This window comes from Zosterops lateralis (genome assembly GCF_965231275.1).
Source record: "Zosterops lateralis genome assembly, chromosome: 7".
In the NCBI taxonomy this organism is placed as follows: Eukaryota; Metazoa; Chordata; class Aves; order Passeriformes; family Zosteropidae; genus Zosterops; species Zosterops lateralis.
In genome coordinates this window covers 29,544,114-29,568,724 of record NC_139767.1, presented here as the reverse complement: position 1 = coordinate 29,568,724, position 24,611 = coordinate 29,544,114, and the positions used below count along the sequence as shown (strand labels likewise).

The following is a 24,611-nucleotide window of genomic DNA, read 5'->3' as shown; positions in this document are numbered from 1 at the left end:
GTAGTGAGGTGATTGTAACTCTTCACTCGGCAGCTTCTTGCTGGGGTCTGAGAGATCAGTTACTTGAGAGTGGTCTCAGACCCAATTGTCCCGATGGTGATTAAACAAGTCATCACTTAAGGGAACTGTCAGGATTTTGTAAAGGCCATATACACTTCTTGTTGGCATTTGGTATTTCTAACTTGAAAACACAATGTATAAGTGACTATTTCATTTTAATTTGTCCTTACCATCTTAAAAAGCTCTGAGAGGTGAAAACACTGCACTGTTACACATGACAGTGTATGCTAATAGCCTTGGACTCTTACAGGGCTTCTCTTCCCTGAAGCCACTGGCACCATGTTGATATTAGTGGAGAAATGCTGCCACAACCAATAAACTGAGTTTCCCAAGCAGCTTCTCATTTTCCAAAGTGTGGTGTCCTGGTTGAGATGACCAGCGTGTACAGGAAACAGGTCCTGCACAGCTCATGATCTTCAAGAGAAGTAGGTTCTTGTGGCTTCCCAAGGCATGACAAAGAGAGGGATGAGAAATCTAATGCTGCTTTACATCATGAGCAGGATGTGACACTTGCTTTAATCATGTAAATGTGCCCAGAGGCATACCAATACATCACTGCACGTGGGTTCTTTTGTCTTTTACTATTTTTTACCGGCTTATTTGCATTTTACAATTTTTCAAGGAGGTAGTAAATTATAAAGGGTATATGTATGAAGGCAGAAGGATCTCAGCTTACTCTAAAACTTGTTTCACACTCCATGCTACCTTTTGCAAATGTTGCACAGTGCTCAAACAGATTGCACGTGGCACTCACTTTATTTTTCTTTGCATTCAGGTTCACTTCCCTGATGTTGAACGAGTGGAGTGGCTGAACAAGGTGAGAAGCTCTGAACTCCAGCTGGTGAGGCCACCTGCTCTGAGCTGCATCCCCCCCATCCAAACTCTGTGGGATAAGTCTGAGAAAGTTATCAAGTTACTACAGTTCTGGCTCAATTGTATCAGTGTCTGTACTGAAGTGTGGAGCCACTTAAGTGTGGGGTTGCCACTGAGATTGAGCCAACCTGAACCTGGTTGATACAAGTTCAATAAATTCAACAACACTTCATTCTGAGACTAAAAGGAAAAAGTCAGTGTTTATCTGTATATATGGATGCATACATGTGTATGTTATTATTATTATTTTAGCAAACCTGCTGGTATCTCCTCTTACCAGGAAGGTTCCCAGAAAGCACTGAGGCAAATGCTCCCATCAGCAGGTGTGGTCAACCTCTCAAAGCAAAACAGCTGAACTTGCAAATTAGCGTCCAGTGACTATCCTCTTTTTTGGTGTTTTTTTAAGCGAACTTTCTTTTTTGTATAAAAGCTGATCTCAGTCCTCTTTAAATAAACCTAACTTCAGGGAACACTGTGACACTTTAGAGTAATTAGGGACTATTGTACTTCATAAATTTAACCCTGGCCTTTGTTGGCTCCTATGGTTAGAAGCAGTCTCTATGGTGCTGGAAACGCACCCTCCAGTTCCTGAAACAAATTCCAGTTCTGAGGAACAGAGATAGATTCTTCCGTAGGGATGACTTAAGTGCACAAAAGTGACTTGGTATTTTTAAAGGACAGATGTTAATAGCCAGGGTTCTGTAATGGGTGTGTCTGTTTCTCAACAAAAAGTGTCTTACTCAAAGAATCTTCAGTGTGTTCCTGCTTTTGCCATTCTTTAGGTCCTCATACAGGCTTGGCCGTACTTTGGAACAATCATGGAAAAAACATTTAAAGAAGTTCTTGAACCAAAAATCAGAGCAAAGAGTGTACATCTGAAAACATGCACCTTTACCAAGATCCACTTTGGCGAGAAGGTAGGGGGAATTTTTTGTAACATTTGTGGTTCACTCTTTTCTGAAAAGTTCAGGTGCAAGGGGAGTGAGATGTTCAGCTCTGTAATAGCATTGCTCCCTCCTCGTGTTGACTTGAGCATCTTCACCATGAAGGAAGGATCACTCAGGAAAGACACACATCTCTTCCCACTTGCTGTCAGAATCCTGGGACTGGAGATTAAAAAAAAAAAGGACCATATGCATATTTATTCCTGTTGTACCCTTGCAAAACAGGAGTTTTCAGTGCTCTCTAAGGCTTGCAGGATGGCCTAGGGCTACTTGCAACTAGCCCTGTGTTTGAGAGCTGTCAAGGCTGTTCTGTCTTTAAAAAAAAATAAAAAAGTGTGATATATTCATATTTTATATGCAGTTTTGCAAAGTGTTTAATTAATGCTTCTGTGCTCAAATTAATCAAAGTGAGTAGGACTTTACACTTGTGCTTAGCTTGACAGATGTTGACTATGTTGTATCTTGTTTCTATTTCAGTGCCCTAGAATTAATGGAATAAAAGCCTACACCAAAGAAATTGATAGAAGACAGGTTACCCTGGACCTGCAGATCTGGTAACATTGCATCATTGATTATGTTGATGGTTCTCAACTTACTGCCTGTGTATGTGTCATGCTGGACTGGGCATGGTGCACTAAGATGAGCCTAGAATGATGTGAGATTATCTGTCTCCCAGCTGGATGTCCTCAATAGTTACAGAAATGAACTGTGCATCAGTTTCTAGACCAGAAATAACCTGTACAGCTCTGAGTATTACCTGCTCTGGCTCATCACAGCTGCCATGGGTATAAGAATGTGTCCCTTGGCTCTGCCATTGATGGCAGTGAGAACCCAAATTTTCAAACTGTGTTTCTTGTTCTCAGGAAAGCTCTCAGAACTGGAGGTGTTCAGTCTGTCTTGCCCACTATGGTTTCTCATTAGTCCAACCTCTCCAGTTCTTCCAGAACTACTTGCACTGTTTATTTTTTAATTCCTTCCTCTAGATTAATCCTCTATTTTAGTCATCATTTGTTCTATGTGCCATCCAACACATTTGTTTTTTTGATTACAGCTGTTCTCTGAGCAGAATACTGCCTCTGGTTCTATTAACAACAACAAGAAAATTAGATAAAACATTTAATACCTCCCAGGTTGTTTTGAATGAACTTGTGTGTTTTGTTTACATCAGAGCCATTACAGAGCTAAACTCTCTCATGGTTTAGCCCTGGAGAATGGAATTACTGGGGGAATTACCATTTACATGCTGCTGTGGCTCTGTAAGTTTAGTGGGTGACTGAGCTGTCTAATAGAAATGGCTTTTTGTGATAGTGCCACGAAGAAGCTGTGAAATTATGGACTGTCTTGGCAACAGCATAGAGCTCCTCAGAGCTGGGCCTGCTGCTTAATGTGGCAGTGGTGTGGCAGCATCCCCAGCCCTGGCAGAGCATCATCACTCCCTGTAAATTCACATCCTTGATTTTCAGTCAGGTGTTTCAGTGCTGTTGACAAAGTGCTCTTTGTAATACCTAGGTCAGTGTTAGGGCCTTTGGCAAAACATTTGTGCTTTCCATGTTGAGATTGAGAGATCTGATGCCTTTTAAGCCTTGCAGAAGGTTGCTCTTGTTCTCTGCTAAACTGCTTCTCCCACATGCTCATTTTCACTGTCTTTTGACAATCCTCTGCAGAGGGATTCCCCCACCTCCACATTCCTGTCCCTCTGGCAGACCCATCTACATCTCCAAACTGGCCAAGCACTTCTGTTCCTCATGCTGATGCTGATAACCTAAACCGAGCTGATGCATCCTTTACTTTGGCAAGTGTGAAAAACAGCACTTGGAGGTCCCTTATTTGTGTGGGCTGTAGTTGTTAACAGAGTCAGGGATGCATATCTGGTAATGCATGAAGTTACCAAAAGAGCTTGGGAGGCTGCTTTACCTAAATCTGTTAACAGCAGCTTACATGGCTGTAGCATCAGAGCATTGGGAATGGTTGTGTAGAGCACTGTCCTGTTATAGTCTTGACTGTCCCATATGGAAGAACTTTATATTCCATTTTCCAAAAGAGGAATTGTCCAAGTGTAGCCACTTGACTTCCTACAGCTGCTTTCCTTTCTACTAATTGTGATGCTGCCTGAGCTGCTGCATAGCCATATAATCATAGGCTATAATCATCAGAGTATTTGAAAGCACTATTACCTCCCTGAAAAACACCTTGCAATCCAGTTTCTTCCTATTTCATTAATATGATTTAGTATTCATAAGCATTTTTCATTGGAAATGTTCAGAATTTTCTTTTGCTTGATGTTCTGTGGCATTTACATTACATGAGATGTCATAGGAGAATAGTTTAATAATTGGCACCTGTAAAAATTCATTGATTGCAATTTACTCTTAGAAAACAATCTCTGACTTCCTGTCAAGTTTTGAGAGCTGCAAAGACAGCCTCTGTCTGATGAAAGAAGTAAAAAGAAATGTGCAACAATACTTTGAGCTTTAGTGGAGTTTGGGATAACTAAGTTTGTAGGCTCTAAGAAGAAACTGAAAGCATTTTGGAAACCTGTCAGTCTTGAGGAAAATGGGATACCTGCCCCCAGAAGCCTGACTGCACAGGGAGAGGGGAAAGGCAGAGGTGATCTGGCTTTTCTCATACCCTGTGTTGCCTGGTTACGTTTCCTTATCTCTCTACTTTGTGTAATTCTGTGTGTTCATCTCCCAAGTCCAAAGGCAGACTAAGCGTGGTCTGTGTTAAAAAGAGCTTGAGAAGGTGGGGCCAAAGGGGGCTTTCAGCATGGGGAGCCATGAGAAGGTGGGGCCCATGGGCAGTTACTTTGCCTGTGGGGAATTGCCCAGGCTTTTTCTAAAGAGATGTGCAGACAATACAGGTTAGTTAAACTTGCCAGCTCTGCCTTCAGCCAGTGGATTGCCTTTGTATCATAAACACTGGGCCCAGATTTTCCAACCAAGTATGGAAGAGACACAGATACATGAACTTGAACAAGGTTCTCATCCACAGCACAGGAATATGTGCATGACCTTGTGCAACAGGTGATGCAGGAGAGAAAAGGGTGATTCTTCCACCCTCCACAAGTGGGTAAAGCACAGTCCTGTGTAGGGTGGAGGGGTTCAGCCCTCAGCCTTTTAAGTGTCAAGGTTTGAGTTTGGCTCAGGTGTGCTCTGTGGCAGGACAGCAGAGAGCACAGCAAGGTTATGCTGCACAGAGGAGCAGATGGAAGCACAAGCAGCTGGGACTGGAAATGAGGAATAAAGTAATGAACGAAGTTCATCCTTCCTACTAAGCACCCTGGCAGGGGGGCGATGCCTGTATGAGGAGACATAAGGCTAATTAAAGGCTCAGGCTCTGATAAGACGTCTCTGACATCTTTACTGGAGAAAAGAGACATCTAGGACTGAGTGGGAAGAGGTTTTGACTGTGTGGAAAGGTAGAAAGGCTGTAAATTGAAGCACTACAGCTCTTACTTGTTGTGTTAGACATTTGCAAAAGCTGAATTAAATCCTCTTGGATTAATTACTGCAAATTGAGGAACTAATTTTGGCTTCTCATTTAGAATTTTATTGTAACAATACTCTATTAGCACCCAGTATAATGACCTGTAAGATAATGTCAAAACTGTAGAAGTTAACAAGCATAAAGTAAGTTTAATTATGTCACTAGCTTTTAAGAAAGATTGTATTAATTTTTGCATGGTTTACAAGGTTGGAAATAAGAAATGAGAATGCTCTAACATTAAAGGCTTTATTCTGTGCGTTATGAGCTCCTAAAATTCTGTTAGGTGACTATCTGTAAACAAATATACAAAGAACTTTGTTTGCAAAAGTGGAGGCAAATTCACACGGTCTTGGCATGTTTTTTTGGGGTGGGAGGGAATCTTTATTTGCAAATTACAGTTTGAATTTGTGGCAACTGCAGCACTACTTGCCCATATTCATGTGGTCAGAGCAGAACTCCTGCCCTTTTCCTTTGATTATGGAGTGAAGTTATGCATGCAGGCAGCAAGCACAGCACATTCACTGCTGCAGTACCTTTACACCCTGCTTTACCTGCAGGGTGTTTGTGTGTCTGCAGCCAGAGCTATTTCTCAGAGGGCTGAAAGGGAATTTGGTAGCTCCCATCAATTGTTTTCTGCCAGAGGCATCAACAGGTCTGGTCCTTGGGGAGTTTCTGCGTAAGGTCATGTTTGTACTTTATTAAAAGTCTAAGGTGCTTTCCAAATTGCCAAAGCACAGCATTCAGCATTTGCTTTATTTAAAGCCTGATGTTCTCCATGGCAACTGACCAAAATCTGATCTAAGTTGTTGTCTTTGAATTCAGCCTCAAGGGAACCAGGTTATTTTTAGTGATAAATTTGTCCTTCAAGTGGGCTTTTGGGTTGTGGGCAAGGGTGATCTATGGGATTTTTGGGTGTGGGCAAGGTGGGAAGCCCATAAATAATGGCAGGACGGCTCTGCACCAGCTTGGGAGCTGTGTTGGCAGGGTGTGGGGTGGAATCAGGCTTTTGGCAGAGAAGGGAGTAAGAGGGGAATTGAGCAATTGCTCTGACCTTGAATTTTGAATGAGCATCTTGGTCCCCTTCTTGGAGCAAGCTTGGTTCAGACAAGCACCAGTCTTAAGAACCGAAAAGTAACGTGAAAATACAGATGTTTCTTCAATGTTTTACAGGTACATCAATATCCCAGCTGGCTGCAAGGTTTCTCTTGTGAGAGATCTGACCTTTGTTCAACTTCCCTTTTTCAGTCACTTGAAAATCCATCTCTGCCTGCGGGATCATGTTGTCAATCCTTAAACTGATTTCATTTATGCTCTATACAGCCCCAAATTTCTCATGGGACTATTGCAGACTGTGGAATAATGTGAGAATTTTCTTTCAGTTACATAGGGGACTGTGAGATTCACATGGACATATCGAAATTTAATCTTGGCGTGAAAGGTGTACAGGTGCGTGCAGTGCTAATGTTGTCTGTTCAAGGCTGTGTGGGGCAGGAGGTGGCACCTCCCACTGGGGAGGTCATGACACTCAACTGGGAAACCAGCAGCTATTGGAATGATTGGCTTTATCTCCTTGTTCTTGGCTGGGGAAATGAGGCCTTCCATGGAAAGCACTTAAATTCCACTTTTAAGCTTCCTAGTGTTACCCTTAAGCAGGGTCGGTGCTGGAGCATTGAGTATGTGTGGGCCAGCAGCTGCCAATGGAGTTCAGAGGAGCTCAGAGTGTTGTTAGAGAACTTCAGAAGAACCATGATGTTCATAAACTGGTGTAGATTAAAGCTGTTTTTGAAATATTGCAAGCTAGTAGACAAATGGCTCCATTGTATGGCAGGATTTCAGAGAGACTCCACAAACACAGAAAGCATTGCCTGATACCAACAGCAATGGTTTTGGGGAAAAAAAGGGGGTTTTTATTAAATTCTAAATAAAATTACTTCAAGCAGAATTTCTAAAATTATCTCCATCGCTGAAAAGCACCGTTTTGAAGCTGCATCATGAGAGCACTTTAACACTGAGCTTTCCCATTCTGTTTGCAGTTGTATGGGACGTTGCGGGTGATCCTGGAACCTCTCCTAACTGATGCACCTTTTGTAGGAGCAGTGACCTTGTTTTTTATGCAGAAACCGGTGAGTCAGGAGTGAGCTGCTCTCTGCAGGCTTCTTGCTTCTTGGTCTTTGGTGGGTGACACAAGCTGTCCATCACTGATAACCCAAACTGCATAGCTGTGAACACCTCACAGCTGAAATGACAAACTCCTAATTGTTCAATGTCCTTCTTGAACTCTGTGAGGATGTGAATTAATTCACATTATACTTTTGAAATAGTGCCTAAACAGCCACTCGCTTCGCTCTAAGAATGGGAGGACCATCTTATGTGGCACCACAGAAACTGATTCTGCAAGGTTTCTGGCTGGTGGATCTTCCCATTCATAGATTTTTAAATACAGTCATTTTGGAGACCATTCAGTCATGGTTGCCTTTTGAAAGCTTGCCTGTTTAAGGTCATGTTCCTTGTACTCAACTGTGGTTTAATAAAATATGAGAAACCTTCTAGTCTTGTAAGAATCAGTTATCTTACAGCACACAGCTTTGCTTGTGGTTTATGCCCTGCTTGAATTCATGAAAGTCATGCATTTTTGATCTTGAATGAGGTGTTTGTATGTTTAGATGTAGCAGCATTATTTTGGCACATGAAAGAATACAGACTCCTGAAACCGGTGATATTTGTAAATCCCCCTGACTTGGGGCATAGACCAAACCCATAGCGAAAGGATGAGAAAACAACTTGAAAGTCTTACTAGAGTTGCTGAATTCCCTTCATGACCCCTGGGCATCTGCCAGTGGCTGTTGCTAAGGGCTGAACTCTGAATTTCCTTTTGCTTGCAGGTTAAATTCCAGTGATACCCTCAATCCAGGATGGCAGATAAAATAAATAAGGGAATTGATACCAACTGTTGATTCTAATGTACAGATGCAATTGATGGTGAAGGTTTTCCTTTCTTTAGACATCTGGCTTTGTTCTAGAAGCATTTCCCTTTTAAATTCTACATTTATTCTGAAAAATGTTAATAGATTTGTATAATATTTTCTCCCTGATCTTGTTGTAGCATTTGGAAATCAACTGGGCAGGCATGAGCAACCTTCTGGATGTCCCAGGGATTAAGTGAGTGTCTACTTTGTTTTAATTTATTTTTTGAAAATCCTCTGGAAGTTTAGATTTAGTTCTTGAGCAACCATCAAAGCTGTTGTTGAGAGCATTGTGTGCAAGGTGTTGTGCTGATGTTCATCCCATCATATCTGGCTTTGGCAAAACCTGAGGAGGATTCTTTTTATGTTCTGTCAAAACTGTTTCAATAATTTCATTGCATTTAGGATGGAAATAGTAAATCCCCCAAAAAACAATGACTTATAAATTAAAAAACAAGCCCTTCTGTTTCCCATGTGCCAGTTATTTGCAAAGGTAGATGAAGTAGGTTTAGACTTGCAGTCTGCTTATTTTTATTTACGGTAAAGTGTAAAAAGGCAAGGTATCACAGAGTTGCAGTCTCACTGACAAACTCAAGTACAATCCATGATAAAGAGAACTGCACCAGATTTATAAGGAGAACAATTATTTTCTTTCTGTGTAATCTGCTCACCTTTTAGGTGTAGCTCTTCTCCAGTGCCTCTTGAGTTAGGGTTACATACATACAACTTGCAAAGCAAGGATGAAAATCTTAGTGGGTTTCAGTACTGTTTCAAACTCTTTCACCAGATTGGGGATTCAGTTTGTTCTTTGGTGTAAGGAGAAAATTCTGTTGCACCAGAGAAAAATACTTGGGGTTACACTACCATTGCTTTTCTCCCTTTCACTGCAAATGCAGACACTTGTGTTCCTCTCTGCTCCCCTGCAGCTCATGGCTTGCAGACTCATAGGAAGTGTCTGGCCACTTTAGGTGACAGTTTATGCCTTAAAGATACTCTGAAGGCTTTTGATGTTGAATGAGAAGAAGTTTCCTTCTTCTCTTAATTTGAGGCCTCAGTGGCCTTTTGCCCTTAAGTTTAGCCTGAGAGCTCCAGTTTTTATCAGAGGAATTAATCTGTTCTTTTCTAACTTGCTTTCCCTAATCCTTGCAGGGAGAAGGCATGTAGGTGTTCCAGCCTACAGCCTCTCATATAATTAAGTGCAAATTTGGTGTCCTAAATTTTTACTGCCTGGTTCTCCCACAGAGATTTGCACACAGAAACCTTTGCTTGTTCCTCAGCAGTGCAATGAAAGCTGGGAACAAAAACATGCCTGACCATGAATGGGCTGAAGTACAGGTTGAACAAGAGCCCTCCATGTCAAATGGATTTGGCTCACTTTAGATAGCAAAGGAACTGGATACAGTCATCTGTCCTCACATACAAGCTGTGTTTAGTTGGGTGTACCCTGAGACTTGAGAGAGGGGACAATTCCGTGACATTCCTGTGGGTTTTTTTTTTTACAGGAAAGCCAAGAGCCTGACCAAGGTTCCTGGTTTGCCATTTGAAGTGGAAGACTTTCCTTATGTTCTTTATGTGTGAATCCAACCTCCTCTGTGAATTTGGACAATTTCGTTTCACAGTCTTACCCTCACAAGTACTAGGTCTATCAGGAGGATGAGTCTCAAATACTTGGTGCTCTTGGGTTTTTCTCTTAAGATTGATTTTGCTCATGCCAGTGTGTAGTGATGTGTTGAAATCCTCTCATTAATCACCTGGAGAGTACTTGGACATCTGTGATAGCTGTGTATTTCTTGTACCTGCCATACAAAAACAGTAGTTGTAAAGAGAAGATTTGAATTGAAAAGCTAAACATGGGCAAGTAGTAATTAGGCTGGAAAGTTCCTTGAACTCCAAGATAGTGCCCTCAATTCAGCCAGTGTGATCTCCAGTTACTTCAAATGAAATTTTCCTTCTTGCAAATTGAAGGAAATCAATTTCCTTCATTTTCTTCATGAATTTTTCCTTCAGTGCAAAATCTGCCAAGATCCAGAACCTTATCTGAGAAATGAGCATGGCATTTTTTTCTTTTTAATGTGTCTGGCTTCTTCAATTTTGCAAAAAGGTCACAGCAGGTGGCCAAGAGTAGGCAGCACTGTGTGCTGTGGCCATTTCTAGGTCTAAAAACAAACTATGTTGAGGCCTTGAGCCCCCTGTGAAATGCTGAAACTTCCTGGGTCCCTTCTCCCCTTGTCCATCTCTGGTGTCATTCCTAAGGAAACCCAGGAGGCACTTGAGTTTATTATGTTTGGGTGTGTGCATGAAGATTTCACACAGCCCAAGCTCCTGTTCATCGCTTACAATGATGAGCCAAATTCACACCCTGCAACAGGGATGTTCCATATTGCAGACCTGCACCACTAAATTGAAGCTGAGTGGCCACTCTGCAGCTCTTTCATAGAATCGTAAACTTTGAAAAAGACCTTTATAGGTCACCAAGTCCAACCATTAACCTCACACTGCCAAGCCCTTCACTAAACTACTGTCTAAACATTTTTACAAGTCTTAAACCCTTCCAGGGATGGTGACTCAACCGTTTCCCTGGATGTCTGTGCTAATGCTTGACAATACTTTGGGGGGAACTAGACTGCACCACTCACTTTGCAATGCCCATTCCTTCCGCTATCCTTCATTTTTCTGTTTTGAGTTGTGACTGATTGTGGAGATTGACGTTGCCTTTTTCCCCCACCTGCAGTGTAATGTCAGACTCACTAATTCAAGACTTCATTGCTGCACGGCTGGTTCTACCAAACAGGATCACAGTGCCTCTGAAAAAGAACATGAACATTGCCCACTTGAGGTTCCCTGTCCCCCAGGTGAGTTGTTTCTTCAGTGACATGGTGTTTATCTACCTGAGTGTGCAGCTGCCACCATGTGGATGCATCCAAGCTTAGTGTCTTTGGATGCTGCAGCAGCTCTGAAAGCTCTTGTGGGTTTTCAGTAGGTAGTATTTCAGAAATATAAAAGCAGTGTTGGATAGTTCATAATTTGGGAAGGAGAGTGTTCTGGTTTAGGTTGAATTAGGGGAAACCCTCCAAGGAATCCCCTAATAACAAAACCTCTACCACCCCTCCCCCCAACCCTGGGTTTGGGAAGGAATCTCTTGAACACAAAGTGGAAAAAACCGGTTTATTAACAAATGAATAAACACCCCCCGACACAAGGGAAAAAAAAAAGAACAGAAAAAGCTCAGGTTACTGTGAGGGGAGGGGCGCGCCGCTTCTTTTACAAGCCCCGGCGATCCTCTACGGACTCCTCCAGCCAGATCAGCTCCGGGTGCCGGTCCTAAATCTTAAAGGGGGGGGGGGGGGGGGAAGGAGAAGAGGAAAAGGGAAAAAAAAAACAAACAGAGCACAGAGGCGGCAGAAGGAAAGGAAGAAAAAACAAAAGAACGAAAAGGGCAAGAAACTAGCAGAAAAATTTGCGATACAGCGAGCGACTAGAAGCGACTAGAAGCAGGGAAGCCAAAAGCCAAAGTGGAGCCAGCCCAGCAGGCCAGTGCCCGCCCCCCCTAAAGGGGACGGATCACCTTCTTAGACATAACAAGGGTGTCCACGATATGGGATTATGGGATAGAGAGCACTGTCAACCCAGGACAGAGAGGCGCGTGCAGTGGGAGTTCCTACCCTCTCTACATGTCATAAGGAGTCTGTTTGTACTCTGAGATCATTTACCAATTAAACCTTCAGTCTGTAACTGCAGATCTGTGGTACATGCAAATGAGAGGATAAATACATAAGCAATGAGAATCAGGCTATTTAATATTTTTATTAATGCTGTGAAGAGCTGTAAATTGGAAACTTGAAGGATGACATCTCTTTGTTACAGAAAAAAAGTCTCATAAATACTCAACATATCCAGGTTTTCAAGCTCCTTCCTCCATCAAATACCTAATACACTTACTAACGAGCATAAATATAAATGAGTGACAAAGGCATGCTCCCTGTTGCAAACTTGCATCACTAAATTGAAGTGGAATGGCTCCTGTGCAATAAAATAAGAACCTGACAATGAGTGCTTAGTTCCTCCTTCAGTCAGTGGGAGTTGATCTATACACTTGATTTGACTGTGGCTGTAATGCTGTGTGCATATGTACATTTCTGATTTAATAATACATTGAATAATATTTCCTACACAGTTATCTAGACTGAATTGTGCATTTGTTTAAGGGGGCTTTTCCCCCCCTCTAGGTAAATGGTGGGAAAAGTGTTTTATTACAGCTGTCATTGGAAATGTACTGCATCAAACTAAGTGTCTTTGCAGAACTGTCATGGTGACTACCCTTGCTGCCTGAAATAAACAGTTTTAGGAGGCAGCATATTATAATTACCTAAAGATTGCATTTTCATGACCAATTCTGTATCTTATTTTATCCAGGGAGTAATAAGGGTTCATCTGCTAGAAGCTGAAAACCTTGTCCAGAAAGACAATTTCCTTGGTGCCATCAGGGGGAAGTCTGATCCGTACGCTCTCCTCCGCGTTGGCACCACGCAGTATCGCAGCAAGACGGTGTCCCGAGATCTTAATCCCATTTGGAATGAGACATTTGAGGTACTGAACCTTTTCATCTTTCCATCTGCAGGATACACAGCCATTCACATCCCTGCACTTGCAGGACCTTCCCTTAGCTGGCTGCACTGGGGCACGTTGACTTCCTTGTTTCTTGGTTGAGGCATTTGTGTCCCTTAACCAAGTTCAAATTTACATGGTAAATTTGAAATGTCATTCAGGTTGATCTGATTTACATGTGTGGGTTTTTAGAGGAGGTGCAAAGCACTGCATTAAATATCAATCAATGCATCAGTCAGTGCAGCTGCAGGCTGCCCTAGGATTGGTTCCTCTCTGCTTATTAGGGATACCAGTTTGAGGAGTTTAACTTGTAGCTCAAAAACAAGCAAGCAAGAAATATTTTTACCTGTAACTAATTGTATTTGTTATGCATTTAACCATAAGAAAAAACAGGAAATATCCTTGATGTGTTAGACAGCTCTCAAGCGTCATGTTCTTCTCCACAGCCTGAGCCTGAATATGTATATGTGAATGCTTTTTATTTTTAATCAATACTTCTTTCTCCTCCAGTTTGTTGTTCATGAAGTGCCTGGTCAGGACTTGGAAGTGGATTTGTATGATGAAGATCCAGATAAAGATGACTTTATGGGCAGGTAAATTAGCAAAACCTTTGATAGGGGTCCAGCAGCCTCTGCTGTGGGACACCTGAATTATTCATACTGGAAATTGAATACTGTTGGAAGTGATTCCCTTTGCCCAGATATTGATGCCATATGATTAGTTCCTAGTGCAACCAATGTTGAACAAGATTACACTGCTGCAGGGAATCCTGGGAAGCCATTAGAAATGATAGTTACTTGAGATTTATTTCAAGTTTGTTTTAGTTTTGGAAATATTTGGAGGGGGAGACTTCAGGAGTATAAGTGCATTCCTGCGCACATATACATGGGTAATTGGAGAAGTTGCTATTTGGAACAGACTTGAGAGTGGGCTTTTTTGTTGGTTCATGCTGTATGCCTCAATATACATTGAAATATTTGCTTTTTGCCTTTCAGCTTGCTGATAGGCCTAGTGGATGTAATGAATGACAGAACCGTTGATGAGGTAAAGATCACAGCTGATTTCTAAATGTGGCTGGTGGTATGTGCCTACGTGCACTCATTTGTACTGCTCCTCTGCTCCTACTGTGTTTCTTTATACTTAAAGCTTCCTTGCACATTTACACTGTGGTATTTTCACAAAAAGATAATACCAAAGTAGCCATTACAATCATTTTTAAGACCAGGCTGGTAACCCCAGAGAGCCCTGAGGTTACTCTGAGCCAGCAGTGGAGTATCTTGTTGATACCTTGTGTCCCACGTGTACCAAATGTTTTGTACAAAGCTCTAGATAAAGTTTGGTGAATCAGCCTGTTTGCTGAGGGAAGAAATGATCTGACCTTACTGTGGTTCATCCTGCAACCCAGCACATTACAGACAATGCCAGAGTGCCTGTGTTATGCTGCTGCTGGTTGGAGATATCCACATGCTTTGGCTGTTTATGGGTGTCTTATTTTTATTTTCTTCTGCCTTGTACCTAAGTAGATGGACGGGCTACAATCTAAGTGTCAAAAATGCAAGCTAAGGTGCTTGGAGTAAAATTCATGTTGTCTGTTGTGTGTAAGCCTCAGAATCTGCAACACACATATATATAAAAGCTACTCTACCTCTCAGTTCTCAAGTTGCTCTTTGTTATCTCCATGTAGTGGTTTCCCTTAAGTAAGACAACAAGTGGACACTTGCATTTAAAACTGGAGTGGCTTTCACTAGTAAACGACCAAGAAAAGCTACATGAGGTGAGTGTATTTGCTTAAAGGATTCAGGTACTCTGATCCCTGTCCAGTAATCAACAAAGGAGTGTGTAAAATTAGAAACCCCAGGCAAACTCACGGGAGTTTATTTTTGTCTGGCAAAGTTTTGATGTAATTCCCTCCCTGCCACTCCTGCAGAGGAAGGGCATTCGCTTGCCCCAGGTCTCTTGGTAATTCAGAAATAATTCAAATCTGGCAGCTCTTTTTGCTTGAATTAGCAAACCTTTGTTTGACTCACTGCAATGTGGCTTCTCAGGGGTTCTTTTCTTTCACAATTTTTCTCCTCCTTCTTCATCTAGGATTTGTGTTAGACCCTGGACCCCTGAAATAATCTGCATTAGTCATAAGCAAATACCCGGCCCTGGTGCTTGGTAGGGCCATGTTTCTAAATTGTGTGTTGTTTGTCCAGCAGAATTGCTTGGACAAAACCCATCTCCCAAAGAGGCTGTTTCGTCATAACCAAGCAAAAACATTTGAGTTCCCAGACTTTGTTCTGCTGACACTGGATTCATGTTGATGTATGTGGTTGAACATGTTTTTAGGTGTCTTGCTGCACTGGGAAACCCAACCAGTTCTGCACCAAGAGATTGACAAACATTAAAGGCAATGAATTGAAAAGAGTTACACATCTTCTTACTGGTCTGGTTAGAACTGTCATGCTGTGTTGACTTGGGCCCCTCTAAATTGCAAGTTTTAAGAGAAAGGCAGAGAGCTGCTTAGCCATCAGAAGCTGCCCTTGGAATTTTGCTGTTTTGCATTGTCCTTGGTGGGTGATCATAGCTACCTTGTGTTTTGGTTTGTTTTATCTTTCCCTGCCTTTACAGGATAAGAAGGGTCTGTCTACAGCAATTCTGATTGTCTACTTGGACAGTGCCTTCAACCTTCCTGTAAGTACAAACCCTCTGCAGCAGCCTTCACTCCTAACCTCCTTTTTTTTTAAAGACAACAAATTAATTGTTTTAAATACTCTTTCACCAATTCAGAAAAACCACTTTGAGTATTCGAATGGTGAATGTGGCACAAAGAAGATGAAAAATAACAAGTACCTCAAGGTAAAATTTATATTCTTCTCCCATGCTGACAAAACAGTGTTCTGGATTATGTGGTATCATAGGAACTGAAACAGGTGGTGGTTAAAAAGAAATAATCTCTCCACTGTCAGTATCTAAGTGAGCAGGGGTTCAAAATAGTGATTGAAAACCCACCCCAGTGAAAGTCTAGTAGGCCAAGTGGGAATGCAACATGGAAATGTTTGATTTTATGTGTGGTTATCTGTCTTTCTTATGCAAAAGAGAGCCTCCAAACATCAGACTAAGTCATAATATCCCTCCTGCTGCTGCTGCTCTTTCTTCCCTTGCTGAGCTGTTCCAGCTTGACATTGAGCTGGGAGAAATATGCTCATTTGTAGTAACTTTCCTGTCCACTGGAGACCTGACCACCAGATTCCTCCTCCCTTGGCTTTAGTGGGATTCAGAGGCCTCTCTGTCATTCGTGCCTTCTCTCTCATAGTTTCTGTTTACTTTTTCCCCCAAATACTGCATTTTGCTACTGTGATATAAATGGCAGGTATAGAGAAGGATGTCTTTCTCCCTTCTTTCTTGAACAGGCTGCTCACAAGTACAGCTCTGAGCTATGGAGTAAGCTTCCCATTCTCTCAAAGTAGCTCCTCTACTAAATACTATCTTTACAATTTAGATGAGTTACCAGCACTGTGATACACATCACATTCAACAATCTTTAATTCTGGACCTCACAGTGTGCACTCTGCATGTAGTGTTGTGCTGAGATGAGATCTTCAGCCTTAACTTCTATAGCATTAGTGCAAAGAGGTGCCAGAGGTTCAGTGTTGTTGCTTCCAGACAGGAATTATTTGATGCCAAAGACTCATTTCCAGCTGCTTTGGAGCAAGTCCTGATGAGCCTTGGAAACCAGTTCTGAGAGTCCTGGTTCAGTCAGGAAAGACCAAGATTTCCCACTGAGCCTTCAGCTCTCTTCTCTGTTTCCTCCCAGCTCCTGACAAATTTTTTAACTGCTCACCTGTTGAAACCTAAATACATAAAACTTTGGCTTAAATGTGTACTCTTGATGGTTGAGGGTAAGACTGTGCTGTTATGGCTGGAGGCTTTCCCATGTGCTACACTCCTCAGATGTCTCACATCCAGAAAATACTGTTTTCCAGCAACTTACTTCAAGTAAGAGTAGTGGTTTGATATTGCTTCCTGAAAACTATAAATTTTTTTATGCCTTCTTCTTTTTTCCTTATATTAAATGACAGAAGATGGAACGAGAACCTTCCTCCTTTGTCCTGCTCACAGTTGGGAACAAGACTCAGAAGAGTAAGGTGAGGCTGTTTAACTCTTCTGCTTTCATTAGATACTTTCCATCTTCTGAGTGACTCTCTTCAAGTGTCCCCTAGGAAGGGAAGGACTTCTTGTGAAGCTGATGTGAAGAGTTGTAGTGTTAGCTGCAGAGCCTGGGAATGGAATCATGTGTTGGAGTTGTGGTGATGGAGGGTGTCTGATCAGCTGCTGTACACATTGTGTAGTTCCATGCCTGTGTCCAAGAGTTCATGTTGGCCCAGACACTCTAGTACTATAAATCTCCAATCCAGCTCGTGATTTCTCAGAGCAGGGTGTCATTTACATCAAGCTGGCCTTTATTCCTTCCTCAGAGTCTTTCCTGGCTCCTGTGTATCACAGTTTTACTGTTTTGTGGGGTTGTTTTGTTTTTAAACCCAGGCAAGATGGATCTGCATTTCCTCCACTTCACTTTCAGTTCATTTTTCATTATTTAAAAATTACTTTTGTCTCATGAGTATGAACAACAGCTGAGCTCTGCCCTCCCTGTAGCTGCCATGTTCATGGTCCTGCAGCTGGATGTGGATGAGCCCTTTGCTCTTTAGGGCTCCCAGCAAACAGGAATGAATCCTGTTGGCTACACAAGCACACAGGACTGGCACCTATTCGCCTTTGTTCCTTCCACCTGCTCCACCCAGAAATTGGGTTCTGCTTGCATTTTTACCTTTTGTGGCTTTCCCTTTCCCTACCACATCATCTGCCTCTCCTAAGCCAGGTCAGACTTCCAGGCTTTCCCTGCTCCTTTCCACTTGCTGCAGCACTCATGGCCTGGCAGGGACAGCTGGTTTACAGTGCAGCCATAGTCCCTGTGGGTGCTTTCTATGCTCTTTAATCTTTGAAGTGGATGGTGCTGAAGCTGTGCCCTCCTACTCTTCCCACGAGTTCTACACCCCTGAAACTGCCCCTCCAGCTTTCCTGCCCTTCCCTGTCAGCTCACTGCAGCTTAGGGAACTGGCTCAGAGTGCTGCAGGCTGGAAGCAGCACTCTGTCTCTCCCTGAGTGGGAAGGTGGGAGGGAGGGAGGGAGCGGTGCTTTGCTGCAGGTAAGGCAGGCTGCTGGTCCAGGCAGTGCTGGTGGGGCCAACTGCAGCTCACCAGACTTGTTCTTTGGCATTTCCACACCTCAAAGAACTTGTTCTGGTTTTTCCAGAGACTTTGCTTCCATATGCTTCTGACCTGGAATTTCCACTCTCCCTGTAGCATCACTGAGGGTCACCTTGGCCCTCTCTGGTGATCAGGGTCATGGGTTCTTTGCTTCTCAGAGACTAAGCTCATGTATGTTCTTGTTGCAGACCTGCAATTTCAGCAAAGATCCCACGTGGGGCCAGGCTTTCACCTTCTTTGTCCACAGTGCTCATTCCCAGTCACTCCACATCGAGGTGAGAGAAAAGTCTTTCCTTTGAAGACCAACTGCACATCTGTAGGAAGAAACCCCTTCTATGGAGTTTAGTGCTGGTTGTTTCTCTGTAGGATTGTCACATACTGGGTTCCTCCTACTAAAAGGTGGAAGAAGCGCCTGTTGCACAGGCAGTTCTGTATTAGGTGGTGGTGCTATCTACCTTTGTTCTAGCATTATGTAATGTGTAGTAATTTAGTTCAAATTGTGGGATGTTTCTGGCTGCAAAGTGCAAAGGACATTTCATCCAGGTCTGTGTGTAGCAAAGACATCAATATTTTGCTGTCAAAAATTGCAGCCTTCATGATTCTTAACCAGAGCCCTACTTCTTCATCTCTGTGTTCTGACTTATTAAGCAACCCTGTCTCTCATTAGCAGCATTGCAGCCACAGCCAGTTCTGTGGCTGGTCACTTGGATACAGAAAGGAATTGAACTTGGAAGGTGTATTGAGGTTAAATAGGCTAAACAAACTATCACCTAAAACATGTGTAAAGATTTAGACCAGCTGCTTAGGACATTGTCCCCAAAGCAAGCAAGGAAAATCAAGTAAATCTCAGGGCATGTTTTTTCTGCTAAAGCAGTTCTTTCTCTGCATTATTAGAGATGGGATTTTTACTCTAAATGTACTAACTTGTTACACTCCTGAAATAATGGCATCAGCCATTGGGATGTAACCATACTGAAGCAAATAAGCTAATTTTAGTTTCTGTCTGAAATACCTTCTTGCTTTGCTGTTCCCAGTGGTATGCTTCCCAGTTTGCCAACTAATAAAAACTTTTGTTTTCTTCCATCCCCCAGATAAAAGACAAGGAGCGGGATAGTGCCCTGGGAACTTCAGTGGTATGTCTCTCCCACTTACTTAAGGACCCAAACATGACTCTGGATCAGAGATTCCAGCTGGACCATTCCAGCTCAGACAGCTTCATTAAGATGAAACTTGTATTGCGGGTAAGTTCTTTCCCATGTTCACTTGGTTTCCCCTGCAGAAGCATTCAGTTGTAACCAGGGAAAAGTGATGAAAGGTGGGTGTGGAGAAAGGCAGCTTTGCTTCACAGCTGAGTAGAAAGTAGAAGTGTGACAAGGTATTTAAGTGAAATTAGGAGTGTATGGTGGAGTTGAGAGGTATCCCAGGGGCTTCCTAAAACTTAGTGCAGTGCTGTGGCTGAAAATTTTCTCACAACAATAAAGAGTTGGACTGAGAAAATCTAAGCTGGGGAAATCAGTACTGATGCTTAGGACTTGTTTCCTCACTGTACTCTGGATCAGTGCTTAGACACTGCTGAGTACACAGTAGGATGAGAGGGGAGAACACCACAGAGAATCCCAGTGAATCTCTAATGGGAGATTCCTACTGTTACAGTTTTGTGGTGAAATTATGTCCTGGGTGGTAATGCTGGCATTCACCTCAGTGCTATGGGATGGACACTCACTGTCTTCCCTTGTGATTTTTAGGCACTGAAAGTTGAGGAACCTGATCCACAAAGAGTCAAGGCTGGTGTCAATGCCTCAAAGCCAGGTCCTGTGCATGCCACGGAGAAGGCTGGAAACCAGCAGAAGTTTTCCTCTCCACCACAAGTTTCAAAAGTACCTCCCACGAGCAAAGACTCTGCAGCACTTGAATCTCTGCCAAAAAAGGACAGTGGAGAAGAGCTGGATGCTAAAGACAGTTCAGGAGCCCCTGTACCATGTGAAATTGTGTCTAGCCTTGATGAAGCAGAGGGCAAGCAAAATCCAGAGCATGGCCCACCATCAGCATTGCCCAGTGGAGCAGTGGCCATGCCCACACTGCCTGTCCTGCAGGAAATGAGAGTGGCACCCAGTGTCACTTCACTGGGGTCTCTGCCTTCCTCCTGCTTTGAATTAAGTAGCAGCAACCTGGACATTCATAAGTAGGTGTTCTTCCAGCTGAATTGTTCCTCTCTTGGGAAAGTTTAGGTGTTACTGTTGCATAGAGGGGAATTCAAGGCTACTAAGTCATTTGCAGTCTTGGGTCTCAAGTCACCTCACAAAGAATTGACCCAAGTATTCCAGTCAACAGCAAAGTAAATTACAGGGCACTGTCAGAGCAGGTATAAAGGGAAAGCATTCACTCTATGGCTCTCCCAAGAGTGCTGCATGTGCTGGCTTTGTATTGCTGAAGATCTTCTCAGCACTCATTTAGCAACAGGATATTGGAAGTCTGAACATCCTACTTCTGTAATAACTTAAACGCTTGATAGGCACCCCTGGGTGCTTAAGGCTCTGACTGTGTTTATCCAACACATTTTAAGGTTGATAATGCTGTGAACAAAGTTTATGTGGATACATATGCTTGTGTGTGTCCTTCCCACAGTGCTCAGTGAGAGGTGCTCTGTCAGGCAGGATGGAGAGAAGGATTTGTCCCTCCTGGGGCACAGAATGGAGCTTGTAGAATCCTTAATCATCGGAAATTACAAAGATCCACCTCACTTAAGAGATCATCAGGGTAGTTACAAACCTGAACATCAAACTCAGCTCCAGCTGCAATTTGGTGAATTGGTGACTGGTGAATTCTCTTGCTCTTACCAGGGCTTAAATTATAAACTACTTTAAAACTATTTTTAAGCTATGGTTTGGATTTTAAGCCACTTTAGAATGAAATATGAAAAAGGTCCTATTTTGCATAAACAGACATTCCTGAGGGAACATGTAACAGACTAACCTGTACTTTACTGCTCCATCTACAGTGGGCCATGTTAGGGGCTTTTTTGGCAATTTGTGTTGTGAGACTGAAATTGGGTACCTGTAGAGAAGGCAGAGATGGGGCTGCTGTGGAACCTCTGTGGTCCAGCTGCCTCCTAGACAGCAAACCTTAGGATGCCAGGAAGAAGGATGGTGCCTTGAAAGCTGGTTTTAGTCTGCCTGTGGGCTGTTCAATGGCTGTATTCAAAAGCCTTGACTGTGCAATGTCTTGCAGTGGGACTGAGATGCCTCTGGGGGAGATCCAGCTGACGGTGCGTTACGCTTCCATTCGGCAGAGCCTCGTCGTGCTGGTCAATGGCTGCAGGTAATGCTTGTGATGGCTCACAGAGGGAAGAGCTCTCTGAGCTGTGTCAGTCATCCAGCAAAGCTGGAGCAGAGCCATGTGCAGCAGGAGATGCCTTAGCACTGGCTGGTTTCCAACTGTGCAGCCTCTCTGTGCCCAGCTCTGGTCAGTGCCAGCAGCAGGTCAGGGACAGAGCCCAGTGAGTTGTGCTTACTGCCGTAGAGATACTTCAACTGTCATCCACCCAAAATTTCCTCTGAACAGCCCTGAAAACTGGTGTGTGTCTTGGGGTGTTGAGATAGGCATCATGATAAGGATTGATACCTGTGACTGGATATGTAATTGTTAATTTAGGAGCCGCAGTAAGTGGCCACACCCTCAGGAGTTAAAAATTTAACTAAACAAACTTAAAGTTTTATTTGCTTATGTTCCAACTCCTGAGATTAATGGTTTTGGCCTTTGTGAAGGGTTGGTCTGATTCCAAGAGAGTCAAGATATTAAAACACACAATGGGAGAACCTGCCTTGTTTGTCTGTATTTCTTTCAACAGAAACTTGGTACCCTCTTCCAATCGTGGAGTTGATCCATATGTTCGTATATACCTGCTTCCAGACAGAAGATGGACAAGCAGGAAGAAGACTTCTGTTAAGAAAAAAACTCTGAACCCTCAATATGATGAGAAGTAAGAAAATATAAATTATGATTATGGCTGAAATAGTTATGATCTCTGTGTAAGACAGGGCTTCCTAAGGTGTGCTGCTGTAGCTCCTAAGGACTCTCTTGTGAACATTTTCAGGTTTTCTGCAACAAATGGCACTTGGACTGTGATTTACAACTACTTGGGGTTGGCCTTGATCTGCCTGTTGTGTTGTCAGTCCTCTGGAAGAAGGGTGCACCTTCTTCCCTGCCCTTTCCCTGCCCCCAGGCTGAATTTCCTTTTTTGCAAACTAACATTCTCCTATGGTGTTTAACTCCCTGCCTCTGCCCATTCAGGTACTCCCAGAGCTACTGCTCTGTTCACACTGCTTTGCCTGATGATTATTCTGACAGCTTTCCAAAGGTCCAAGGCAGAAGTACAGAGCCTTTTGGGACTGGACCAGTCTTTGGGCACACAGGTGGATGTTGCCATCAAGGATAAAATGCTCCCACCTCTTTGCTGACAGTGCCAGCTCTGCCACTGAAATGGAATGTGTTTTGCACAAACCCAAACACAGCAACGCTTAGAAATAGAGCTCTTTTGAGAGGTGGTTTTAATCCCATAATTAGAGGAAGGTACACATGAATATATGAGAACATTGTGCCATCTTGAGTGACTTATTTTTTTCCTATGTTGTGTCCTTTCTGTGTGAGAAAATGGAGAAAAGACTTTAAAACATTCCTTCTTAACACTCAAAACACTAAAGTTGAAGATGCTTATGTCTATTCTTAAGTAACTTCACTGATTTAGTGCCATCCCAGCAGCTGGGAACAGCATCTCCTTTTCCTCATCCTCAGGACTGACATATCCTGTGTATCCTCAATTCAGGATAATGCTTAGTTCCAAAACGTGTTACCTGTTTCACAGCTCTGACATGAGGAAAAGCTATTCAGGTGGGCAGAACTGGAGTGATTTAGCATGGACAAAACTCACTTGACATTAACCATGTGTGCCAGAGGCTTGAGTCACAGCCATTAAGAATTTAATTGCCACAGGTTTCAGTCTTTGTCTCTTATTGGGGTGGTGCAAGGCTGCTCTATGAACTTGCAGGGTTGGCTCATGATTATTTCCTCTTGAGTAATGAACATTGCATGGAAAACATGCTGATCTTCCATGGAGGAGGGAAAATGATGTTAAATGGCATGTCATCATGGATGCATGTTTTCCTCCCTCCCCCTGGCACAGTGGACAGTCTGAACACAGTGTTGTCATCTTTCATGAGGAAGAGGTTTCCTGCAATGTGAATAAAACCTCACTCTAGAATTGCCTTTTCTGTGTGTTCCTTCCCTGTTAAAGTCCTGGCCACTGATGCTGTACTTCGTCACTATATTCTGCCCACTGGTGCTCACAGGATTTTACTTTTTGCCTTAAGTCTCTTCTTTTTAAACTTTATTTCAAGGTTTGAATTCTTTGAATCTTTGGAAAATGTCAAGAAAAGGACACTGGACATTGCAGTGAAAAACAACAGGCCGTTCATTTCACAGGAGAGGAAGGAGCTGGGGAAAGTAAGTTTAAAGAATCTCCACTACAGATATAACAGAGCTGAACACTCCGGGCTATTCCTGACATCCTGAAATGTAGCTCCAGTAACTGATTCACAGTAATAGGACTGGCAATCTGGAAACAACCTTTTTTACCAGATTTTCATCTGACATGAGGCTGTATCCATGTGGGAGCTGTGTGGTCTCATTTCAGAAGGGTGCTCCTGAAGTAAGCCCTGGTTCCTGGGCCCTGGTGCTGCCCGTGCGGGGAACAGGTCCAAGAGCACAAACACAGAGCTGAGAAAGGTGTGGAACTAAACCCCCCAATCTGCCAACAGTGCTTTGAGCTTTCTGGGAACAACTTTGATTCTGTGAAAAGTAAACTGCAATTGCTCCTTTGGTGACAGATAAATTTCCAAGTAGTGCTGTAGGAAACTGAGATGGTTCATGCCTGCACCAGAATGTGGGAAGTTTCACTTTTCCTCAAGCCTGAGCTGCAGCCCCACAGCTGGAAAGTGGGTCTGACTTGGGAGGAGTGGTAGCTTACCTAATCAATTTATATGCTGAATAACCTACAAACAAATAAAATTTGCTTTTTAAAGGTACGCATTGACTTGTCCCAGGAGGATTTAATAAAAGGTTTTGCACAATGGTAAGTGCTCATCTCCATACTTCCAAACCCTGCCCATTGCTTTGCTGGGAGCTTGCATGGATGCTGTGGGAGTGAGTGCTGGTAACTGCCCTGTGTTTGGGTGAGCAAGAATAATATCTGACCTGCAAAGGCAGGACAAATTTGAGCTAATCTGGTAGTTCTATCTAAATTGTGTGTTAATCCATTGGCTGTGCAGTGCCTGCCCTGTGAGACAGCTTTAATGAGATGCCTGTGTCAATTATAGTCTTCAGCATATTTTAAGTTGCCTTAAAACCACAGGGGCACATAAGTAAAAACATTTTGT

General features: G+C 42.9%; 1 protein-coding gene across 1 annotated transcript in view; it reads left to right on the top strand.

The window, feature by feature from the left end:
* The window catches only part of ESYT3 (extended synaptotagmin 3), a gene marked incomplete at its 5' end in the record, with an annotated part of 31,353 nt that overhangs the window by 5,343 nt on the left and 1,399 nt on the right, over positions 1–24,611 (top strand). The window contains 21 exons of the mRNA XM_083864905.1: positions 836–877; positions 1,716–1,850; positions 2,355–2,431; positions 6,743–6,809; positions 7,397–7,486; positions 8,467–8,522; positions 11,058–11,178; positions 12,740–12,913; positions 13,442–13,524; positions 13,927–13,975; positions 14,616–14,705; positions 15,545–15,607; positions 15,704–15,772; positions 16,996–17,061; positions 18,369–18,455; positions 19,272–19,421; positions 19,926–20,362; positions 21,409–21,498; positions 22,028–22,159; positions 23,574–23,679; positions 24,258–24,307. Coding sequence (XP_083721031.1) covers positions 836–877; positions 1,716–1,850; positions 2,355–2,431; positions 6,743–6,809; positions 7,397–7,486; positions 8,467–8,522; positions 11,058–11,178; positions 12,740–12,913; positions 13,442–13,524; positions 13,927–13,975; positions 14,616–14,705; positions 15,545–15,607; positions 15,704–15,772; positions 16,996–17,061; positions 18,369–18,455; positions 19,272–19,421; positions 19,926–20,362; positions 21,409–21,498; positions 22,028–22,159; positions 23,574–23,679; positions 24,258–24,307 — 2,234 coding nt within the window. The remainder of the gene's footprint in view (positions 1–835; positions 878–1,715; positions 1,851–2,354; positions 2,432–6,742; positions 6,810–7,396; positions 7,487–8,466; positions 8,523–11,057; positions 11,179–12,739; positions 12,914–13,441; positions 13,525–13,926; positions 13,976–14,615; positions 14,706–15,544; positions 15,608–15,703; positions 15,773–16,995; positions 17,062–18,368; positions 18,456–19,271; positions 19,422–19,925; positions 20,363–21,408; positions 21,499–22,027; positions 22,160–23,573; positions 23,680–24,257; positions 24,308–24,611) is intronic.